This window comes from Triplophysa dalaica, chromosome 18 (genome assembly GCF_015846415.1).
Source record: "Triplophysa dalaica isolate WHDGS20190420 chromosome 18, ASM1584641v1, whole genome shotgun sequence".
NCBI classification, from domain to species: domain Eukaryota; kingdom Metazoa; phylum Chordata; class Actinopteri; order Cypriniformes; family Nemacheilidae; genus Triplophysa; species Triplophysa dalaica.
The window spans coordinates 15,654,571-15,675,090 of NC_079559.1; the positions used below are offsets into that span (position 1 = coordinate 15,654,571).

General features: G+C 38.5%; 2 protein-coding genes across 6 annotated transcripts in view; both read right to left on the reverse strand.

Annotated features, from left to right (window-relative positions):
• Positions 1-835: 835 nt before the first annotated feature.
• Positions 836-13,861, reverse strand: rbm39b (RNA binding motif protein 39b). 5 transcript variants are annotated; one of them, XM_056772777.1, is made up of 18 exons: positions 13,602-13,861; positions 13,252-13,311; positions 12,861-12,918; positions 11,660-11,789; positions 8,113-8,165; positions 7,843-8,025; positions 6,909-6,974; positions 6,733-6,786; positions 5,949-6,066; positions 4,313-4,465; positions 3,752-3,889; positions 3,587-3,652; positions 3,278-3,482; positions 3,121-3,192; positions 1,875-1,995; positions 1,690-1,795; positions 1,500-1,578; positions 836-1,401 (listed from the first exon to the last, which is right to left on the reverse strand). In XM_056772777.1, the coding sequence occupies exons 4-18, from the start codon at positions 11,672-11,674 to the stop codon at positions 1,301-1,303; spliced, it is 1,530 nt and encodes a 509-aa protein (XP_056628755.1). In that variant the 5' UTR covers positions 11,675-11,789; positions 12,861-12,918; positions 13,252-13,311; positions 13,602-13,861; the 3' UTR covers positions 836-1,300. The 5 variants fall into 5 exon arrangements, with proteins under 5 accessions (XP_056628755.1, XP_056628753.1, XP_056628754.1 ...); XM_056772775.1 differs by lacking the exon at positions 12,861-12,918 and adding an exon at positions 12,965-13,035; XM_056772776.1 differs by lacking the exon at positions 12,861-12,918 and adding an exon at positions 12,960-13,035.
• Positions 13,862-14,690: 829 nt separating this feature from the next.
• slc12a5b (solute carrier family 12 member 5b) overlaps positions 14,691-20,520 on the reverse strand; it is a 64,363-nt gene continuing 58,533 nt past the window's right edge. The window contains exons 26-27 of the mRNA XM_056772801.1: positions 17,054-17,382; positions 14,691-15,934 (exon numbers count right to left, since the gene is read on the reverse strand). Coding sequence (XP_056628779.1) covers positions 14,951-15,934; positions 17,054-17,382 — 1,313 coding nt within the window. The 3' untranslated portion in view covers positions 14,691-14,950. The remainder of the gene's footprint in view (positions 15,935-17,053; positions 17,383-20,520) is intronic.

Consider the following 20,520-nt stretch of genomic DNA (forward strand, 5'->3'; position numbering starts at 1 on the left):
ATCCAAACCCTGTTCGTAAGATTAACTAGTGGTTTTCCTCAGGCAACAAATTGTTCTAGCATGTTTTCCAGAGCCTAAACTACAGGGTAAGACTTTAATTTCCCTGAATGTTTTCAAATTAATTTCTGCTATCCTAATTTTATGTCTATGTCTTTATGAGATTTATTTTAACTGAACTTTTTTATTTTTTTTGCCCAACAGCACAAAGGAAAACATCATCCAAAGACTTCTTATGCATTGAAACTGATCGTTTGATGTCTAAACATGACAGATCTTTTCATGATCTTTCAATTAAGAATGCAATGATTGAGACTAAAATTAAAAACCAGCACAGTTGTGCTTGACTTGGATTCAAACATTTGTGTGTAATAAAAGCAATTTTGTTATATCATTAACTGAATATTAATGAATATGCATTCCACATAACCATCCATTATAAGGGATGAGAAAACTATAAATTGAACTATACCATAATAATAGCTATAAAATGTTATTCATGATACAGGGAGGTAAGTGGTTTATCACTTCATTCCTGCTGATGCACTGGACTCACAGCTCCCTCTAGAGGTGATTACTAATCTATCAACCTTACATAACATTAAATCAAAACCAAAACTCAGTTTAATTCAGTGTTGTTAAAGTACTTTAATCAATTGTAAGATTTAGAAAAATCAGTTCTTGATTATGAAAAGTTATAAATTCAAAATGGTTTCAGACAGCAAACAGAACGTCTCCAGAAGAAAATAACCATGACCACTTCAAACTATTTTTGGTTCTCTGTTGTTGCTCACAATGAAAGTAACAGACTGAAAATAAGTCTAGACACAAAACAAACAAGATAAAGAACTTTTTTACTTGAAAACTGAAAAGATAACATATCATTCCACCTTTCTAGGCAACTAATCAATGCAGAAAAACGACAAAACAGCTTCAAAAGAAATTTCTTTAAAAACATTAGAATCTCCTTCAAAACCATTGTCAGGTATCCAGTTGATGTTCAGACAGAGATATTGGTTTCCACTTAGGCCAACAGTGAAGCAGAGTTGATCTAGAATTTGCTATAGTTAGGATAACAAATGACTTCAGATCAACATCCAACTAAAAAAGCGAAATAAAACAAAACAGGCCTATCTGTGAAACCTTCATCCTTATTATGCAACGTATGATGTTGCCCTTCATGACCTTTAATGGCACAGGCCCACAGCAGTTATTTCAAGAAGGGTGGGGTGGGGGGTATAAAGGTGCATGTACATATTGTGTTTTCAGATTAAGCAGGGTCAGACAGAGAGAGGGGGCTGGATCACCGGCGTGTGGGCCTGAGGAGCTGTGTGGCTGTGACTGAGTCTGGAAACAGGTTATGGTAAGTGGGGAGAGGCACGTAGGCAGCTGTGATCATTTTACCTGTTATAAAACAAAAGTAGTGACCGTCAGTGCTATGTACAAATACAAAAGCAAAACCCATCAAGTGAAATCTTGGAGAAATAAAAATGGAGGTTCACCTGCAAACCACCGCCCGTGCAGGGCGCTGACCACAGTCATTGCAACGGGGATGCTCTGACATTTAACATAAACATTTCCCTGCCAAACAAAAGCAAAGGTGTGAATTAGGCGATATCAGGCAGATGCGTCAATAAATTATCACTTCATTCTAGTCAAATATCGTCTCAGATTTGGTAAGATTGTATTTACTTGAGGAGAGTTCTTGTCGACGTATATGTGAACGACGCCTCCCTGTTTATTGCACTCATCAATGACATCGTCCTGAATCTCGACGTCCCAGCCAGGTTCATCTTCCCTACAAAACACAAAAAGTTATCTTTCTTTTTCAATACACCAAAGTGTACACTCAGGAAAAAGTGCAATGGGAAACTTACGATTGTGGATTGAACATGTTAGACAGCTGTAAACACTGTGTAGCCAGTGGCTGGGTCGGAAGGTTCATGGCTTGATTCATCCCAGGATTAGGGAGAATAGGAGCTTGAACTGTACCTGTGGCTTTATCGAACACAAATAACATGTTCACAGTTAAAACAAGCTTATCATTAGGAGATTCCTGAAAGGAAATTTAAGTAGTCATTAAATAAGCCTCAAAAGCTGCTGACAAACAAATAAATAGTGGGAACTAGACAGTCTGGAAGGTCAACAGACTCTGTTCGAGCTTGTTGAATCTGAAAGCTGGATTTAGCAGTTGCCTGAGGCAAACTCCTAAGATTTGAGTGCATTTTAAATAAATGAGCCAGATATACGAGATTATATGCAATATTAATGAAAATACAAAAATCCAATATTATTATCATCCCGTCTGTGAGATCTGATCAAGGTTTTTATATTAAAGTCAAAGATAAAATATAAAACAGCTTTGGAAGAAAACTTAAGGCACATCTTCTATGATGAACAAGATATTAAAGATATAAAGTTTTATTTTACAAAAGGGCTTTTATTTGTGTTCTTTTTTAGGTTTTATGTACAAAGAACTCCAAAGATGGATGTTAGTGATAAATCAAACGCAGAATAAAGGAAGGCTTTTAGCTTTTTGGAATAGAAAAGAACACCTTGACTTGTGTCTGTGGGTTTGGGAGAGAAATTGCCAATAATTTTTATCCTAAGAAGAATCGCTTCGTTAACTCATTCGCCGCCAGCCTCTTTAAAAAAAAGTTGCCAGCCTACACCAGCATTTTTTAACATTTTCCCCCAACTGGGTGAATATATGGGCAAACAATATGTCAAATGAAAGAACCGAGTCTCAGCTTTTAAACAAAAGAAACCGTATTCTTCTATCTTCAGGTGTCTGTAGATGTGGGTAGGTTTCTTCAAAACTGCATCATTTTGATTAAACAGCTGAGATAATTAACGTTTTTTGTCAAAGATTCCGCCCAGATTCCACTCAGAACAATGATTAAAAACCGCTAAAACATATAAGTCCTAGTTTCTTGGATTGTGTACTTTTTCCCAGTGGTGTGTAATAGCACCACCTGCTATTAAACAGTACAAACACTGATTCCCGTAATAACTCGTCTTTGGCTGGGAAGCGTTTTTTTTTTAAATGACGAGATAACTCGTCAATGGCGGTGAAAGAGTTAAATGTATAATTTAATTCAACATAAAGCCCAAAAGACGCACCATTTGCAAAAGCTGCAGAGCCACTCATCTGTAAAGCTTGCTTGGCAGCATGAGGAATCTGCAATCCTGTACCTACAAAACAACCAGAACAACTTTACTATGACATCACCAGAAGAGAATTTGATTGAGTGATCAATATGCAGGGTTAAAGCTGTACCCTCTGCCAGTCTAGCCATCAGCTGAAGACGCCCTGTTGTGCCCAGGTCAATGCCAGTTCTCTCCAGCTCATCATTGTCCAGGAAAGAGCTGGCGTTGGAGGCATCGGTGCGTTCGGTAACGTGGCCCACCTTCATCGGCCGCCCTGCGAGCTCAAATCCATTCAGCTGATCCAAGGCTTTCTTAGCACATTCCGCATCTGCAAACTTTTGGAAAAAAAACCCAGGACTCAGTGTAACTTGGACATAAGACTTCAAACAGGTGCAAAATATGTTATCTTTAACCATAGTGAATCTGCATTTGTACTCACTGATATGAAGCCGTATCCTTTCGACCTGCCCGTCTCATTGTCCATCATAAGCTGGATGCCTTCAATCTGAGGAGAGCAACTCTCAATGAATAATACATTAGGTAAACACAAACATTTCGATCTTGCGTTTACTGCCTGTTTAGGTAATAGCAATGATTACCACACCTTGCCGAAAGGCTCAAAGATGCCCCTGAGCATGTCTTCGGTGATATTGAAGTGCAGGGAGCCCACATACAGCCGCATTGGTCCGATGCCTCCCCTCTGGAGGTTTAAGGCCATGGCTGCTGCTCTGTTCTTCTCAGCCTGCAACACACGACACAATTATCAAACAGTTGTGCACTCTGCACCAATTCGCTACAATACATGATATAGGGCTCACAATATTTTGTACAAATTTGAAATTCAAACTGAAATTGAAATACATTTACTTCTGGACCCTATTTTTCAATAACTTTTCACAGAATTGACAACATCAAGGTTAAATGGAATCTTCTGTTTTGAAAAATAATTATTAAACATTAACAGGTCTGTCACTAAAAAGTAAAATGTAATTATACAATGAAATGAAAAGGAAATAGGAAAGCTAATACCCTTAAAAAAACTAAAGCAGTAAAAGCACAAAATAATAAAAAACATTAAAAGATTATATGTTTTATTCCCATGTTAGCAACTCAACTAATAGGATGAAACAGACGTCACAATTTAAATGTGTGGTTATGTTCTGACCTGTGAAGCCTGGACTATGATTGGCACTCCCAGAACACGTTGACCTGTCAGTCCAATGGCCAGCGGTACTGAGGTCGCATCTACAAACTCAATGTAGGCAATGCCCTTTGACCTCCGAGAGTTTCTATCCGAGATCATCCTCACATCACGAACCTTGAAAAACATAAATCACAAAAGTTAAGTTTTAGTATTAAAGATTTATTAGTTACTTAAACAGACAGTTCCCCTGAAAGCGAAAACTCTTGTTATTTATTCACCCTCATATCATTTCAAACCTGTATGACTGTCTTTTTCTGCAAAACCCACAGAAGCAAGAGTCACAAACCTGTTTTAAACATGAGGGGGAACACAGTGCAATTAGGGATGTGCACGAATGTTGGAATACTTGATCCGCTATAATTATTCGAAAATTAAATAAAAAACTGCGTCACCACAGGGTTAGAATTGTCTTGTCTTATTTAACGCTTCTTCACTTCATCTGTAATGATTTTATAATATGCAGAAAATATAAACAATCATTTGTATGTGTCCCTGAATCTTTGTTCTGTCAGATAGCAAGCTAGTATAAATATTTCAAGTTCACACACGGCGGCCTGACAGATTGCGTGTTATGCTCGGCTCACATCACCATATGAAAATGTTTTCAAAACATGAGCCACAGAATTCGTTAACATTACTTATATATAAGTTGGTATAACACATTGCTTGTTTGGAGCGACTGTTTGTTCGTTAGAAATATACTAAGCTAACTAATGCTGATTTCAACGACTTGAAACATTAAAATGTACATTTCACTGCAATTTATGTTAATAAGTTTGGCCTTAACATAAGACTGGTACCTTTTTCATGCCTAAAGCCTTTATTTCCTCATAAGAACTTTAAATAGGGTCGATGGCAGTTAATAAATTCGCACTGAAGTTTTTTTTAAACGTGCTGTAATTCCTTAGTTAGGCTACCTTAGTTGATTTAATTTATTGATACTAATGCAATACAAAGCTAAAAAAGGAAGACACTGACCATCAAACGACAAACAAAACAATATTTATATGCCTTGGTAAAGAGCATGATAAGTAATTCTTCCTCAGATGACGGTCACGTAATAATCAACATTATAAACAATAAAGCCAGATATTCTTGTCAGATCTGGGTTTTGTTACCGAGAGTTAGAGAAGAGCAGGACGTTTTCTCCACTTTCTCCACTTGTTGAACAGACTTTCACCAGAGTAAAATAGACCTATATGCTTGTTTTTCTTATCAAGAACATGCAAAACAAAATAAACAAGATAACAATATATCACAGACTGTAAATAAACGTTGCGTTTTGTTCATTTTGTTTTGTATTGGCTTTGTATGATTTCGCTTCGCACAGGTTTAAATGCAGTTTATTTTTTCCAACGTTGCTAATCTTTTCAACATTAAAAAACCTATATAAAGGATATTATAGTAGTGCGTTATGAGTATTTAATGATAGTTTTAAGCTTGGTGTGAAATTGTGTCTTAATAAAACAAATTGCATCTTTATTAACTAAATTCACAATGCACAGCCGCCTAAAACATTAAAAAGATATAAACAAAACATGTACAATAAACGAGGCTTACAGGAGAAAACAAGATCGTAAAATCTAGTGCATCATACTTTTCCTACTGCTGAGAAGAAGTCTTCTAGATCTCTGGGCCTAATTCTGGCAGCCAGCTGCATGCAGAACACTGTGCGGGCATCTCTTTCCTCCGGGCTCAGATTATCTATTGGTTGCCTGTTTAAGAAAAGACAGAGGTCATCAACTACATAAATGCATGTCATTTCCCTCTGGATATATATAAACTGCAAGATCTCAAATAAATCTCTCATGTAAAATAGATTCAATTCATATCAAAACACAAGTCATTATATAATCCTAAACATATATCATGTCCAAATTTAAGTTATATCTTTAAAACAAAACATTCTGAATACCCTATAAATGATAAATGTACTTTTAAGGCTTCATTATAAATGAATACATTTCCCATTCTAAGATTTCCCTCAGTTTTTCCACTGTCATCAAGCACATGTTCTTTCATTTGACACTAAACAAATCGAGATCAAACATCTTTAAGTGCATTTACACTGAAAAGAGAGCACAGATCAGCTAAAACGGGTTGAGGCAGTTATTTTTAAAGGTTGTTAGACGCTCCATTAACTCTCCACCTCCTCCCTCATGTTAATACATCAAGCTTGCAGCTACCAGCAAACCTGCTTTAAGCTTCACATGAATGTGTCAGCCATTAAATTAATTTGTTTCCCAGAATGGTTATGGCCCCTCCAAAAAAGCTGATTAATCCTTAAAAAGGTACATGCAGGAATAAAAACAAGTTCACAAGACAGACATGTGAACAGACAAGTTCACATGACTATGACCGCCAGCAAATGAAAGTCTCACCTGACTGGGGTCTTGTCCTTCTTGAATGGGCTTTTGCTTCGGGAGCGCTTGCGACTGGGGAGAGAAAGTCACAGTTAGTCTGTGTTTGTTAAACTGCTGTGCATGATTATTCATAACGCACAGCACATGCATTCAACAGACAACACAAGCCATAAAGAAGACTAGATTATAGAAACCTGTGCTTGGTGAAATGCTGTGGGCCAGTCTTGCCTCCGGAACCACCGTTTATTTTCTGCCCCATACTATGATATAAAACATCAGCAGTTCAGAAATGATGGGCATGGATTAATATTTTACTAAAGCCAATGACAGGCTGCATCATGTTCTTTTGAATCATTTGCCGGCAGACCTAACTGCTTGCTGAATGGGTGCTATCTGAAGCATGTAATTTCTGGCACTGCAATTGCTCAACCAACCACTTACTTTCAATGCATCTTTCAATACAATGTAAGTAAAAAATGACTAAAGCTGACATGCCTTAACTTTGTGTCAAGCATTTTGTACTTCATAGATATAGATAAGATATATAGATAGATAAGATATATGGGCTGAAAGAACATATGGGTAAAAGAAATACCCTCTTAAGCTTGGATAGATGAAAGAGTATTATCATTACAAACTATTACACACTTCAGGTACTGTTAGATTAAATTAAGATTGCATATCCGCAATCGCCAATCATTTGAGCAATGTGCATTAACACAGTAAGAAATGAAAGGAATATTTCTGCATGTGTTGTAAAACATATGCACATTAGTATCTGTCAACCACCCTTTAATTGCAACAAACTGTAAAATGCTGCCATGATAGTGAACGTGTGGCAATACACAAATGTAAACATTTATTTTACTCCGTTGTTCAGGAAAGAGTGGTTATTTAAGAAGCATTTAAACAACTAATTTATCTTGTGGTGATCCATTTAAACCTTTAAACACTTTAACAAAAGAGCTGAGCCTAAAACAAGAAAGATTTTGCCTTTCTTTCCCTTTTATTTTTTTTATAAATTTTAAGACAAACTTTAAAATGCTTTTATCAGCAGGCATGCGACAAAATCACACGTAAATTTTAAAAAGCTCGGCTTCAGACAGAAATGTCTGAAGTTAAACTTACAATGGGCTCCTGCGTCCACGGAATCGTCCGCCCCCCCGGCTGCGTAATGGCGATCGCCTGCGTTCTTTGCTCTTTGATCGTCTGGACTCACGGCTGCGACTCCTGCGGCGTTCTCGGCTCTTCTTTCGCTCCTTGCTTTTGCTCCTCCGGCGGTCTGGGCTGGGACTGTTGCTGTGTCTTTTCCTAAAGGAATCGATTCATCATCAGCACTTTTAAATTATCACCAAATCATAACATATGATTAAATCTGGAGAAGATCAAAGAGCTCACTTTTTCTTGCGATCGCCATCATGACCATTGGCACTGGAGGTCTTGCTTTCTCCCTAAGAAGAATTGATAAAAGAATATCATGAGAGAGCGGTAGCACTGAACTGCTAGCAAAGAGGGATGGGGAACAGAGTGAGATGGTCCTCACTGCAGAACACAAGATCCATATCCTACACCTCCCACTTTATATACTTGGCTGCGATTTGGAGAGTTAAGTTGCAACCAATGGTTGCCAGCATTTGCAAATTACACTGTCCATAAAGTATTTAGTTACATATAACAAATTGTTCTCTATATCCTACATCAACCTTGATTAGTTATGTGATACAAAGACAGACATGGAACGGCTTATTTGATTCATTCAAATAACTAATATTAAACTACATAAAGTAGTATTATTAACTTACCAAAGTATTTCAAATACGGACCTATTACTCAGTAAAGTACGGATTTTAAAGTTAGACTCTGAATTTTGATGTCAATTCCACTATATATATATATAAAACTATTTCTTCAGAGGTGTAAATACCTTACATAATGAACTGTTATGTTTGTATTTACTAAGAATAAGCTATTTTTATCTACATACAGAGCGGGCCTACATACATTGAATTCGCCATGTTTTGTACAGTTGCCCTTAATGAACAAACAGCTCTACAAAGTGCATTTATGCATTTGTATTTATCCAAAGCGACTTACATTATACTATACATTTGTCTCAGAGTATGTGCAAGCCCTGGGATCGACCCCATGACCTTGGCGTTGCTAGCCCCGTGCTCTAACCACCGAGCTACAGGAAAGCGCTTCCTCTCCCACCAACCTGCGGTACGTAGTCTGGTTGTCCCTGACTTTACAAAGGGAGGGGAAACGTCTACTAACTTACTCCTAACTGCTTTCTTGCTGTAAAATAAACGCCTTTAACAGCCCTTTAGGGCTGGGCTGTATGACAGAATATTTCGTTACCGCGGAAAAAAAACAACCATAAGAGATTTTTCTATTCCGTGCATTCCCCTGAATGTAAATAATTAGGCGAGGTTAACTCTTTGTTCTTCAAGTTGTGCGTTTTTCTGAAAAAAACAAGTAAATTAATCCACCCATAACAAATTCACGTATCAAATATTCTTTTGACTTTATTTCAGTCTGTAGTTTTGTGATCCGTTCCAACTCCGGCTCTTTCTCTAACCTGCAGTGATCAGAGCGAGCATATTAAAAAGCTTATTCTCACCACATATTTCAGAAGTCAGATTGCTTTGTGAAGCTGTTATTAGTTTTAATAAAGTTTGACTTCAGGCGAGCCAAGGTGAAACTTAAATTGAAATGCCCAATGATACTTGCAGCATGAGCGCTTTGACGTGACACGCTGCTTTCCCCTGTTTTGGGAGACGCGAGTGGAGTCACCAGAGACTCGCATTTAAAGACAATAAATAAACAAACCTAAAAACAAAGAGTCGCAACACACAAATGTGCATCTAATAGAGAGTGAAGAGCGATAAAGACCTACTGTAAAGACCCCACGAACACCAGTTTATAACACCAATCCTATACTGTACTGTACTCTCATTGTTTGTGCATATATTCATACTTTATTGTTATACATGTGGTCTATCTTCGTACTGTATACATATGATATAGCCAGAAAATTAATATAAATAAATAATAAACCTCATTATCAGAACTTAATCTGTATATTTTCATAGCTAGCCTACAACATAACTAAAAATAAATAAATAAATGAAATAAATCTAAGAAAAATTAGGTATAAGATAAAGAATTATAATGAAAGATTGTTACTGGAAATAAAATGACTCGTTCCGTGAAATAGATTTTTACCCACTTATACAGGGTTGCTATTTACTGTCAGCTAGCTCTGCCCTTAAACGTGGTGTGCAATGCTTAGCTTGATCATAGCTTAGACCACGTAAATAATAATTTGCGTGGCGAAGATGACACAAGTACATACAAGCAGCACACTGGTTCCAGATGGACAATGACACTCAAAATTGCTCTGTTTCACAACAACAACGTATCATGGTGCTAACAAACAGAAAAAACAAAGTTGCTTCGAATCAAAGCACTCTCTTTAAAGTCTCTCTGCTGGAAAGTATCTCCATGGATATCTATGAGTTTCTCCGCTAAAAGCCTTAGTACGTCTGGTTCTAACTCATCTCTGCTGGGAAGTCTTTATAATATTAATGCAGGTCCAGACTTTTATGCTTGTATTTATAGATACTTAAAATCCGCAGACCCTTTATTTTATGTAATAAATAAGACATGGCTCTTTCTACAGTCTTTCTAATGTTCGCATGATCTCTTCCCTGCGTCAACATGAGATGACACGCTGTCTAAGTCAACAACGTCTTTTTGTACTGTGGTAGCCACCGCCGCATTTCAAAAGGGAGGGGTGAGCGGAGGACTGAGAGACTGTTTGCAATTCTCAAACTCACTGCTACGGGCCGCTATAAATGCCACTCTAGACCTTTAACACAATCCCTTACCCTAAATGTAATAAAATACGTTATTAAAAATGATTTATTAATAAATAAAGTTCTTCCTTAGCAAGTTTGTTTTTCCATCAAAAGAATAACTTTAGTTATGACTCAATGTGGAATTGGTAGGGCAACAACACGAGTTTGACGTGTGTTATGGCAAAAACGCTGCAGAAATCTGTAGACCAATCAAGATGCAGTGGGAGGAGACTGGATTCAGTGTCAACCAATCACAATGCAATGGGAGGAGACTTGATCTGGATCCAACCTTGCCCTGTGGATCTCGCGTTCTGGAGTGAAGAGCTACTTTCGTTTAACAGAATTAAGGAAAGAAAAAACTCATATTGGTTGAAATTCGATATTGTGGAATATTTCAATAATTTGCTAACACTGTTGGCTCCTTTGTGATAAATCACTTGTGTTTTGTCTCATTTTTTAATAAAACTTTCTGCTACAGATAAACAGATTCAAATAAAAACAAGAAGCTTTCAGCAGGGTCTTGCAATAACTTGAGAAAATATTTTGTTTCCATCAGACATGAAAAAGCCAATTAAAGTTAACACTACAGTGATTCTTTCACTGAACAAAAACTTGCAAGCAATGTGCAATACTTAAGTTTTGGGTTCCCTGATGACTAGTTAGTATAATTAGGTGTGTATTACATAACACCAATCAGATGCTGTTAAAATTCTTAACCTGTGTTCATTGAAATATGTGAAATACAGAGTCTTGAGGTTCATTTTTTAAAAAGCCAATGTTAAACCGACATGTAATCCCCATGTGGAATACTCAAAATAGAGCAGAGCATGACACTTGCAACCGAAGACATCTGTCTGAATGTGTATCACTGTAATAGCAATGTTTTAAAGGGAATAACCCGCATGCTGATTAAATCACCATGGCTAGAAATATCACACGCATCATAAAATATAAACTAGTGGCTGGACAACTAGCCAACCATTGTGACCAATCCCTAGTGCCTGCCTAATGCTAACAGAGAAGCCATGTATTTTTAGGGGACCCTCAAGGCTATAGTTTAGGTACCCTGCTATTTTTAACATAACTCTTGCTGCAGCCATGCTATAGAGCTGCTAAAGGGCATTCCAGTGTTGATGCTGTCAGTCCGTGAGATCTTCCCCAGTAAGCGTGGTTGGACTGTGAGAGCTCGGTGTCATCTTTGTCTCACAGCTCGTCCTGAAGCAAACAGGGATTTACACGGCTTAGTCATATTGCGTCCCAAAAGACAACGCAAAATCAAAGTAAGCCATAAAAGAAACCACTATAAACCTCATACAAAGATTGTGGTTTTCGTCTTCCTTGCCTCATTTTGAATCCATTACATTGGAACCACTACAGGCACAGGTTTTATTTATTAATTTACAATGAAGCAAAGTATTCTTTCTGACAAAATGATTACTCTGTAATACGTCGTCTTTTAAGATGGTAGACAACTGAAGGATGAAGAGATATAACTACACTGTGTCAAGGGCATGCACAATCCAAATGCTAATGTAAACGATTATAGAGACCATTACAACAGACTGGGCAGAGAGACAGTATTTAAACAGGCAAATATATTTTGAATTATATAATAATCAACAGTAAAACCATGTACATGGCCCCCAGATTATATATCTTAAATGAAGAGGGCGCAGATGTCTACACCAAAAAGGGCATGGGACATATCCAAGCCCAGGACAGTTTGAATTCAGAGGTTTGCTTTAATAACTGGACTGTACTTAAATTATAGTTCATTAATCCGTTTTTTAACTGTGAAAACATGAAGGTCTTATTCTTAGGTAGACCATACGAGCCACTTTATCACGGACGCATCCTGTCCAGGATTTCGGGAGCGTACTCCGAAAATCGCTTTCCCAACTGCATATGTCATCAAGTTTAACACATTTCAGTTTAACAAAATATAAAATTAACACGTATTTCTCTTAAGACATATAATCATTGTAGTTTCATTCTTACATTGAAATATAACTCTTGCTTTTCTGAAATAAAACCTGAAACAGTAAATCTTGATGACGTATGCGTGCGACAAAGTGACCTCCGAAGAAACGTACCCGAAATCCTGGCCAGGAATTGTCCGGGAAAAATTGCACGTATGGTCACTCTATCTTATCGAGTTATGCTGAGACGTACACTTTACCCTTACGTCTAATAACATTGATCTCATGGTGACATGATTAAAACCTGTATTTAAATACTGTCTCTGTTCCATGTCATATTATTGTTCATCCAGTGGTATTTATTCACCTTGCTGAAAGCAAACAGGTGATGGATGGTCTAGGCTGGCGGTCTGTTTGTGTTTTACCTAAGGGATCACAGTACATCAATACATTGCGCAATTACTACCTTACTTTTTTTCACAGTTCACACTGGAATCAAAGATGTATTCAGGGGAGTAGAGGTGAGATATCATTAGGCAAGTCTATAAAGAGAGATAGACGGGCATTTATTTGTAATTCAGGATAATTCACACTGCACAACATCACTCTCTTATATACAATACACATAATACACTTCAATCTGGCACAGAAAACAAATGCAGGGTTTCTGGCTAGCCTTACCACACTCTTTATAGGTCTGCAAAAGCACAAATGCCAACCACAAACTGAGACCCGTTCACTTCCGGCCTTTAACCCACCTTCTTAAAAGGAGCTTCCAGCATGGCCTCGACATCGAAGTCATCCGCCATCCTGACCAACTGCGGAGGAAAAAAATATTACAACCAAATGTCCATTTTGTGTAACTTCCCTCATTCTTTTGTCCTGCCGATCAATTTCTTGTTGATATACATCAACCTAAATCAACAAAGAAAAAATAAAAGGCTAAGGTTTTGGTTTAAATAACATGGGTCGCGAGCCACTACAACACCATGTGCATTACATAAGCCGCAGCTTTACACGCTAAGCTAACACTGAAATGCACTACAACAAGCAGTTGACGTAAAAATACATTTGAATCAGAGACCAATCTATATTTTTGCAAAATTACCTTGTTTTATATAGGATTCCGGATTATTGTCGCGACCTCTGCGACGCGCGTGAGCCTGTCAGCACAACCGTCAAACAAACGATTAAATCCGGGTACAGTCCTGACGGTGTTAATTTAACATTTACATTAAACAACGATTCAAACACGTAGTAAAAAACGATAAATGTATCGTCGGACGCTTAAGAAGTTGTTTAGTTTGTTTGTTAGGTTTTCCCCTAAGTCAACTTCCTGCTTTGCCCAAAATGGACGCTGATGGTGGGCGGGGCTTCTCTCATGACACAAATGAGATCCTGGTTAAACAAGTTTTATTTTCCACATACACAGATACATGATATACATATTTAGATTAATCATATAAACATTCCTTATGGTAGATTATAAATATTTTTGACTTTTATTTAAAAAAATCCACTTTTATTGTCAAGAAAAACAATAAAAACACAACGTAGCTTGTTATTTTAGTAAAATTTAAATAGTAAAAAAATCAATAAACATCAAGTATTACGATACAACTAAAATAAATATTAGTGCGTTGCAATTGACAAATAATAAATGATGACAATTTACAGTTTTTGTAATAGAGCTTATCTGGCCTTTAGCAACCTCCACTTAAATTACAAAAGGTTATCACATCATATTACAGTTCTGCATGCAATTACATGGTCGTTTTTTTTTTTACAAAGAAACGGTCAGATGTACATGACATAAAAGAGGCAGGGACAGGGCCCCAAGTAATATAATCAAATAAATATATAACAAAGTCTACACAAGTTATCGGAAGTCTGTTAACTTCTAACTTTAATCAAGATAATGCACAAGTAGAAGTGAAAAACACATTGTACTCTTTAGTACTCTATGTTTTCTTTTGTAGAGTGAAAAGACTCAATTCACATTAATGCTTCTTTTAAATGATCACATAGCAACATTCTGACTTTATATTTATGAATTAATATGGAATAACTAAATATTACTTAAGTATGAATTCTTTGAATATTTATTAAATATTTTACAAAATCATTTTTTATCAAAATATACACACATATGACTTATGAAGATATACACATATAGGAACCTGTATCCACGGTACTGTTAAGCGTGTTAACAAAATATTTATATGGTCTCCTAGTTGTAAGTCGCTTTGGATAAAAGCGTCTGCCAAATTAATAAATGCAATGTAAATGTATCCACCAAACATTAACGGCCCATCATTTTATTACAGGTAAATGTAATAACCAGTTAGTAAGTTACACAGTACTCAAAAGTGTTTTATGGCCTGGTGCGATAATCATTATTATTCTAGTCTTGAATAATCCAGCCAAACATCTGTCCCCTACTAAGTGCAGTTGTCTTTATTCAACATCAGTTTTGCATGTGTCTTTCAGAACAGGAGACCATACATCCTGCTGATCATATTCTTGAGGAACATCAAAGAAAAGCTCATCATCAAAACAGTTTTCATCCGTGGGAGAGGCCAGATAGGGCAGCTTGAGAATTGCTCCGGTCAAGAATCCCCCCACCGCTGATGCAGCGATGGTCCCGATCACTGCGGCCAGCTGAAACAGAGCTTGCTCCTGTGCGCTCCGACCCAAGCCCGCCTCCAGGTCTGGAATCAGTTTCCGAAGCTCCTCCAGCTGAGGGTCTCCCTCCATGGGTGCCCTATATGAGAAAGTCTGGTAGAGACTAGGGCCGTACGTTTCCTCGGTGGCCAGCAGGATGGCACAGATGCCAGCCAGGCTGGAAATGAGTCCGGTGAGGCCGTGGAGGTTATGTATGCCACACTGATCTTGAATCCTTAGCCGGCGTGCCAGGAACGGGCTCAGGTATTTGTACCCCAACATGCACGCTATGCAACCCAATATCCCCAGAGCGTAAGCGGCGCCCGGGGAGATCATCATGTCCACGGAAGCACCAACAGTTACCCCACCGGCCAATGTTACGTTCTGGACATCAGCCATGCTTATCTTGCCATTTTTGCTGAGTATTGTAGACAGGGCAAAAGCGGTGATCGTGGAGGCGCTGAGACCTATGAACGTGTGAAGAACAGCTCTGTGCTGGTCATCGCCCTTCAAGGTCAGCGCCGAGTTGAAAGACGGCCAAAACACCCAGAGGAACAGTGTGCCCATGACGGATAACAGATCTGATTGGTAACTAGTTGCTTCTTTCGGATGTCCCACGTTTAGGTTGGGTCTGTATAGCACAAAGGTGACACCCAACCCGAAGTAGCAGGCGAACAGGTGGATGAGGATAGAGCCGCCAGCATCGTTGATCTTTAAGTATTTCAGTACGGCCCATTCTGTGATGGCAAACATAGGGATCTCGAGCATGGCCATGACCTAAAAAGGATACGTATGTGAACTATGACTGACATTGATGATCACTTTTTAAACAAATGTGCAAACACAATACACTCTGGGATGGTTCATCCAAAAAAGAAAAAGCTGTCATCATTTACTCAACCTCAGGTTGTTTCAAACCTGTATACATTTCTTTGTACCAATGAACACAGACAAAGATATTTTGAAGAATTTAGGAAAACAAAGAATTCTCGGACACTTTTGACAACCATTTAATTATTCTGATATGGTAGTCAATATGTGCCAGAACTGAAAATTACTTACTTCTTCCAAATATCTTTCTCTGTGTTCATCGGAACAAAGTAATTTATACAGGTATGAAATAACATAAGATGCCATAGAAGAACCTTTTTGTCTAAATGGTTCCATAAAGGGCCTTTAACATCTGAAGAACCTTTCTGTCGCACAAAAGTTTCTTTGTGGCGAAAATAAGTTCTTTAGATTATTAAAAGGTAACACCGTCTCTACACTAGACGCAAAACGACAGACAAAGGACAATAGAATGCATTAGAACAAATTATAGTTTTAAATGTTGTCCACTCTGGATGCGGCGTGGCGCGACCATCCCATTAAGACTAGCCGTGTGTTGTGTCGTGTCTGGTGTGAACACGGTGTAAGAAAGAGATGGTTCTTTAAAGAACCTTTGACGTTCTTTTTGGAATCAAAAATGGTTCTTCTATGGCATCGCTCTGTAGAACCTTTAAAGCATGTTTATTTTTAAGAGCGTATAAACATATGATGCAAGAGACTGATAGACTTGCTTCAAAGGGATCGTTCACCCAAAATGAGAATTCAATCATCATTTATTCTACCTGTATGACTTTATGCTTCTGCAGAACACAAAAGAAGATATTTTTAAGAATGTTGTTAACTGGCCCCCATTCACTTCTATTTGTTTGCTCCATACAATAGATGTGGATGGGGTTCAGTGCGTTCGGATACCAACTTTCTTCAAAATATCTTCTTATATGTTCTACGCAGAAAAGAAAGTCATGCGGGTATGAAATGACAAGAGGGTGTGTGAATGATGACAGAATCTTCAATGCTGGGTGAGCTATCCCTTTAAGTGTAATCCTGCACCAAAAATAAAAAACTTACCAGCAATTGCACTGGACTGGTCTTCCCCAGTACTGCACCGAAAGAGATTAACACCACAGCGCAGGCAAATTCAGCATTTATCAGATTCATCACTCCAAGATGAATCTTCCCATCGTGGTAAAACTGGAAGAAGCCTTGGAATAGAATAGCCCACTGAATGGCAAACGTGGCGGTCAGAAAGTTAAAGACCATTCCACCAAAACCATAGCGCCGGAAAAAAGCCAACAAGCAGCCAAATCCAATAAAGATCATCACTTGTATGTCAGCAAAAACCGAATAATTCTGATACAATAAGTTCTCCATGGGCTTCGTCTGGTTGTTCTGCAGAACTGCATTAGCGCTGTCATCGTAAGTTACAAAGACAACATAAAGGACCACTATCACAACCTCTAATGTAAAAATGAGCGCAGGAAGGCGCACACGCAAGCCTGTTGAGTTTCTCTTCATTTTTGCTGGTTTCCAAGCGCCTCCAGTCACATCTCACTTTCTCTCTAACTGAGTTTTATTTTATCTACTGTATCTTGATAAGTCAAATGCATGTCATTGGCTAAAATGGCAAGTTGCATCACTCACAGGCTGCTGAGGTTATACTGTAGGAAAGCCAGCTGCACTTTGTCCTTGGTTATAACCTGTCTCAGGATTCGGATTACTCAGCAGTTTTTCAACTATAACAAAGAATATGCTAGACTTGTGTTAACCCGTATCACAAAACAGTGAAAGATAGAGAGAGACGCATAAAGAAACTCATTCACATCTTTATTGTGGTGATCAGTGGGACATTCAGGCCCGGTTTCACAGACAGGGCTTATCTTTAGCCAGGACTATACATTAGTCATACAGGAGTCAAATTATAAGAATTAAGTAGCTTTTCTAAAAATGCCTTATTAAAAACTTTGCTAGTGTGAATTTTAGCACTGACATGTTTTAGGATTTTTCATTGTAAATTATTTTCAGTTAAGACAGCTCAAACTTGCATTATAGTCTTGGACGAGATTTAAGCGTTGTTTGTGAAACCCGGCATCAGAGTAATTTTTCACATCAAATGATAGTTCAGACTGAGCAAAGCTTCACTCATCGGCATGTTTTGAAAAGGCAGACTGAGGTGGTAGTCTGTAAACAGCCCAATTATTCCATGATGGTATCATAAGAAAATTCAATCAAGTGAACATCTTGATTTATGTAAATCATCTTGTGTGTTTATGTAAATCATCTTGTGTGTCAAAACAAAGCACTGTTGGTCACCGCCGTTAACAGTATTTACACAAATTGTGTGTGTGTTACCCAAGAGTGGATTATATTTTGCTGGATGCAAAAGGTCCTGTTAGGAACATTATTCTATTTCATTATTCTAAAATTTTGGATTGCTTCAACTGAGCTGGTCCACATGTACAGTATTTGTAATATTTTCATCATTTGGATGAATGATACCATTATCTGATAAAATTGAACATCAAAAGTTTTATCACAGTATATGTGCTTCATGGTGCCATATAGAGGAAGTATTTCTCAGTGTGATCATTTAGCCCTATTATTGACTGTTTAGTATACTCATGAGCACCGTTTTGTGTGTATATATATATATATATATATATATATATATATATATATATACTGTATAAAGTATACATGTGATTAATTACAATTTGTATTACCATTATGGTTAAACTGTTGTTACTATAATGCAACTAATGTAAATTTGTGGTTACTATTCTTTACTAGAAAAAACATAGTTCAACTATGGTAACTATAGTAAAAATATGGATCATTTTCATAAGAGACCTTTATTGAGATATCAGCAGATCCCAAGGTAACACATGCACGTTTCTGAAAGTAAGCACACAAGAATTAATAGAAAGAATTTAAATTGTGATTGTTTATTAAGTATTTGATTCCTAACTTTTCAATTCTCATTACAGTAGTGGAATTTATTTTTTATTCCCAGGAGTAAATTAAGAGTACATACAGTACATGCTGGCCTTTGTTTAACAGTTCCTTTGCAAACATATATAGATTTTTATTATGGCTGGTTAGGATTTGTCTTAACAGAAGTATTGTAAAATGTGACACACAGCAATAAAAATACATCTGATTAAAGTTCTCCGACAATAAAGAACTGTGTATTATACATTATTGATAAAGCAGTGCACTGTGGTACAGTGATGGTAAAGGTGGTGAACATAGTACTGAAATGAACGGACCATAATTTTGTTGTACTTCCAAACATACAACCTTTTTACAAATAAAGGTGCTACAAAACATTATTCACAACAATGCAATAGATATAATTTCACATATAGAGACATAATTTCTATACTACATTTGTCATGATTCCGCTATCATGTCATGTTTATTCTTGTTATTTGAGCGGGTCATGGCATAGCCTTAGGGTTTTAAGTAAGAAAGTCTTGGCTTGGTTTATATATTGACGTATTGAGGAGGAACTGTCGGTGCTGTTTAACACCGGTCTCAGAGACCCCCTCTCTCAGGCGGAGATGAGAGCGATGAAGCCGTTGGACTTCAACAACGTGTGGCTAACCGCTGCGGCTCAATCGGAGTCCACGACTTCATCGAGCACAAGCTACTCCTCTCCGCTGGTCACGATACCTGAGAGTGTTCCTCTGCAGATCGGGGTTATGGGCACCGCCACCCCCCCCCCCCCTCAGCCTCTGCAGCCTCTTCACAAACAACCAGTCTCACTGGCAAGCGGGGGAGACTGGAATCCTGGGGGTCCGAGGCCTCCAATCCCGAGCCGCCCACCCCATTCACCTTGTTCCTTCAGCCTTCTTCGGCTGAAGAACAAGAGGCAACGGAGGGCGGCTCGGACCCAGGGGGTCCCAGTTCCGTTGATCCCGAGTCCGGTGGTCCAAGTGCCGGAGGTCCCAAGTCCGGTGGTCCAAGTACCGGAGGTCCCGAGTCCGGTGGTCCAAGTGTCAGAGGTCCCGAGTCCAGTGGTCCAAGTGCCGGAGGTCCAGAGTCCACTGGTCCAAGTGCCGGAGATCCCGAATCCGATGGTCCATAGTCCGGCAGTCCAGCCGGAGTCTAGCCCGCCAGCCCAGCCGACAATCCAGTCGGCCTTCCAGTCTGTGTCCAGGCCGGCATTCCAGCCGGGGTCCGTTCCGGCATTCCAGCCGGGGCCCAGCCTGGCAGTCCCGCCGGGGACAAGGACAGCTCCTCCCAGGACTTCCCCCATCAAGCCTCCCAGGGCTCCGCGCTCTCGAGCGCCCCCACGGGCTAAGACTCCCCCAACCAAGTCTCACCCCTCGTGGTTATCCCCCTATGTACTTTTGTCTGACCCCACCCCACCTCCCTTGTTTGTATTTTTTACGGTCCCACCTGAACCCGTTTGATGTAATTTCTTGTATGCCCCTTGTTTTGTTTACTTTGTCTGTCTGGTTCTTGTCTGTTACCCAGTCTGTCTTGTCTTGTTAGTTACCCCTTGACTAACACCTGGAGGTGTTCATTTAAGT

What these genes read in the sequence shown, in the direction of transcription:
- rbm39b (XM_056772772.1), bottom strand. Translation starts at nt 13,302, where the DNA reads ATGGCGGATGACTTCGATGTCGAGGCCATGCTGGAAGCTCCTTTTAAG. An exon ending in TGGAAGCTCCTTTTAAGAAG is followed by an intron (nt 8,166 to 13,251) that starts GTGGGTTAAAGG and finishes AATTCTTCTTAG; the next exon opens with GGAGAAAGCAAGACCTCCAG. An exon ending in GATGGCGATCGCAAGAAAAA is followed by an intron (nt 8,026 to 8,112) that starts GTGAGCTCTTTG and finishes CGATTCCTTTAG; the next exon opens with GAAAAGACACAGCAACAGTC.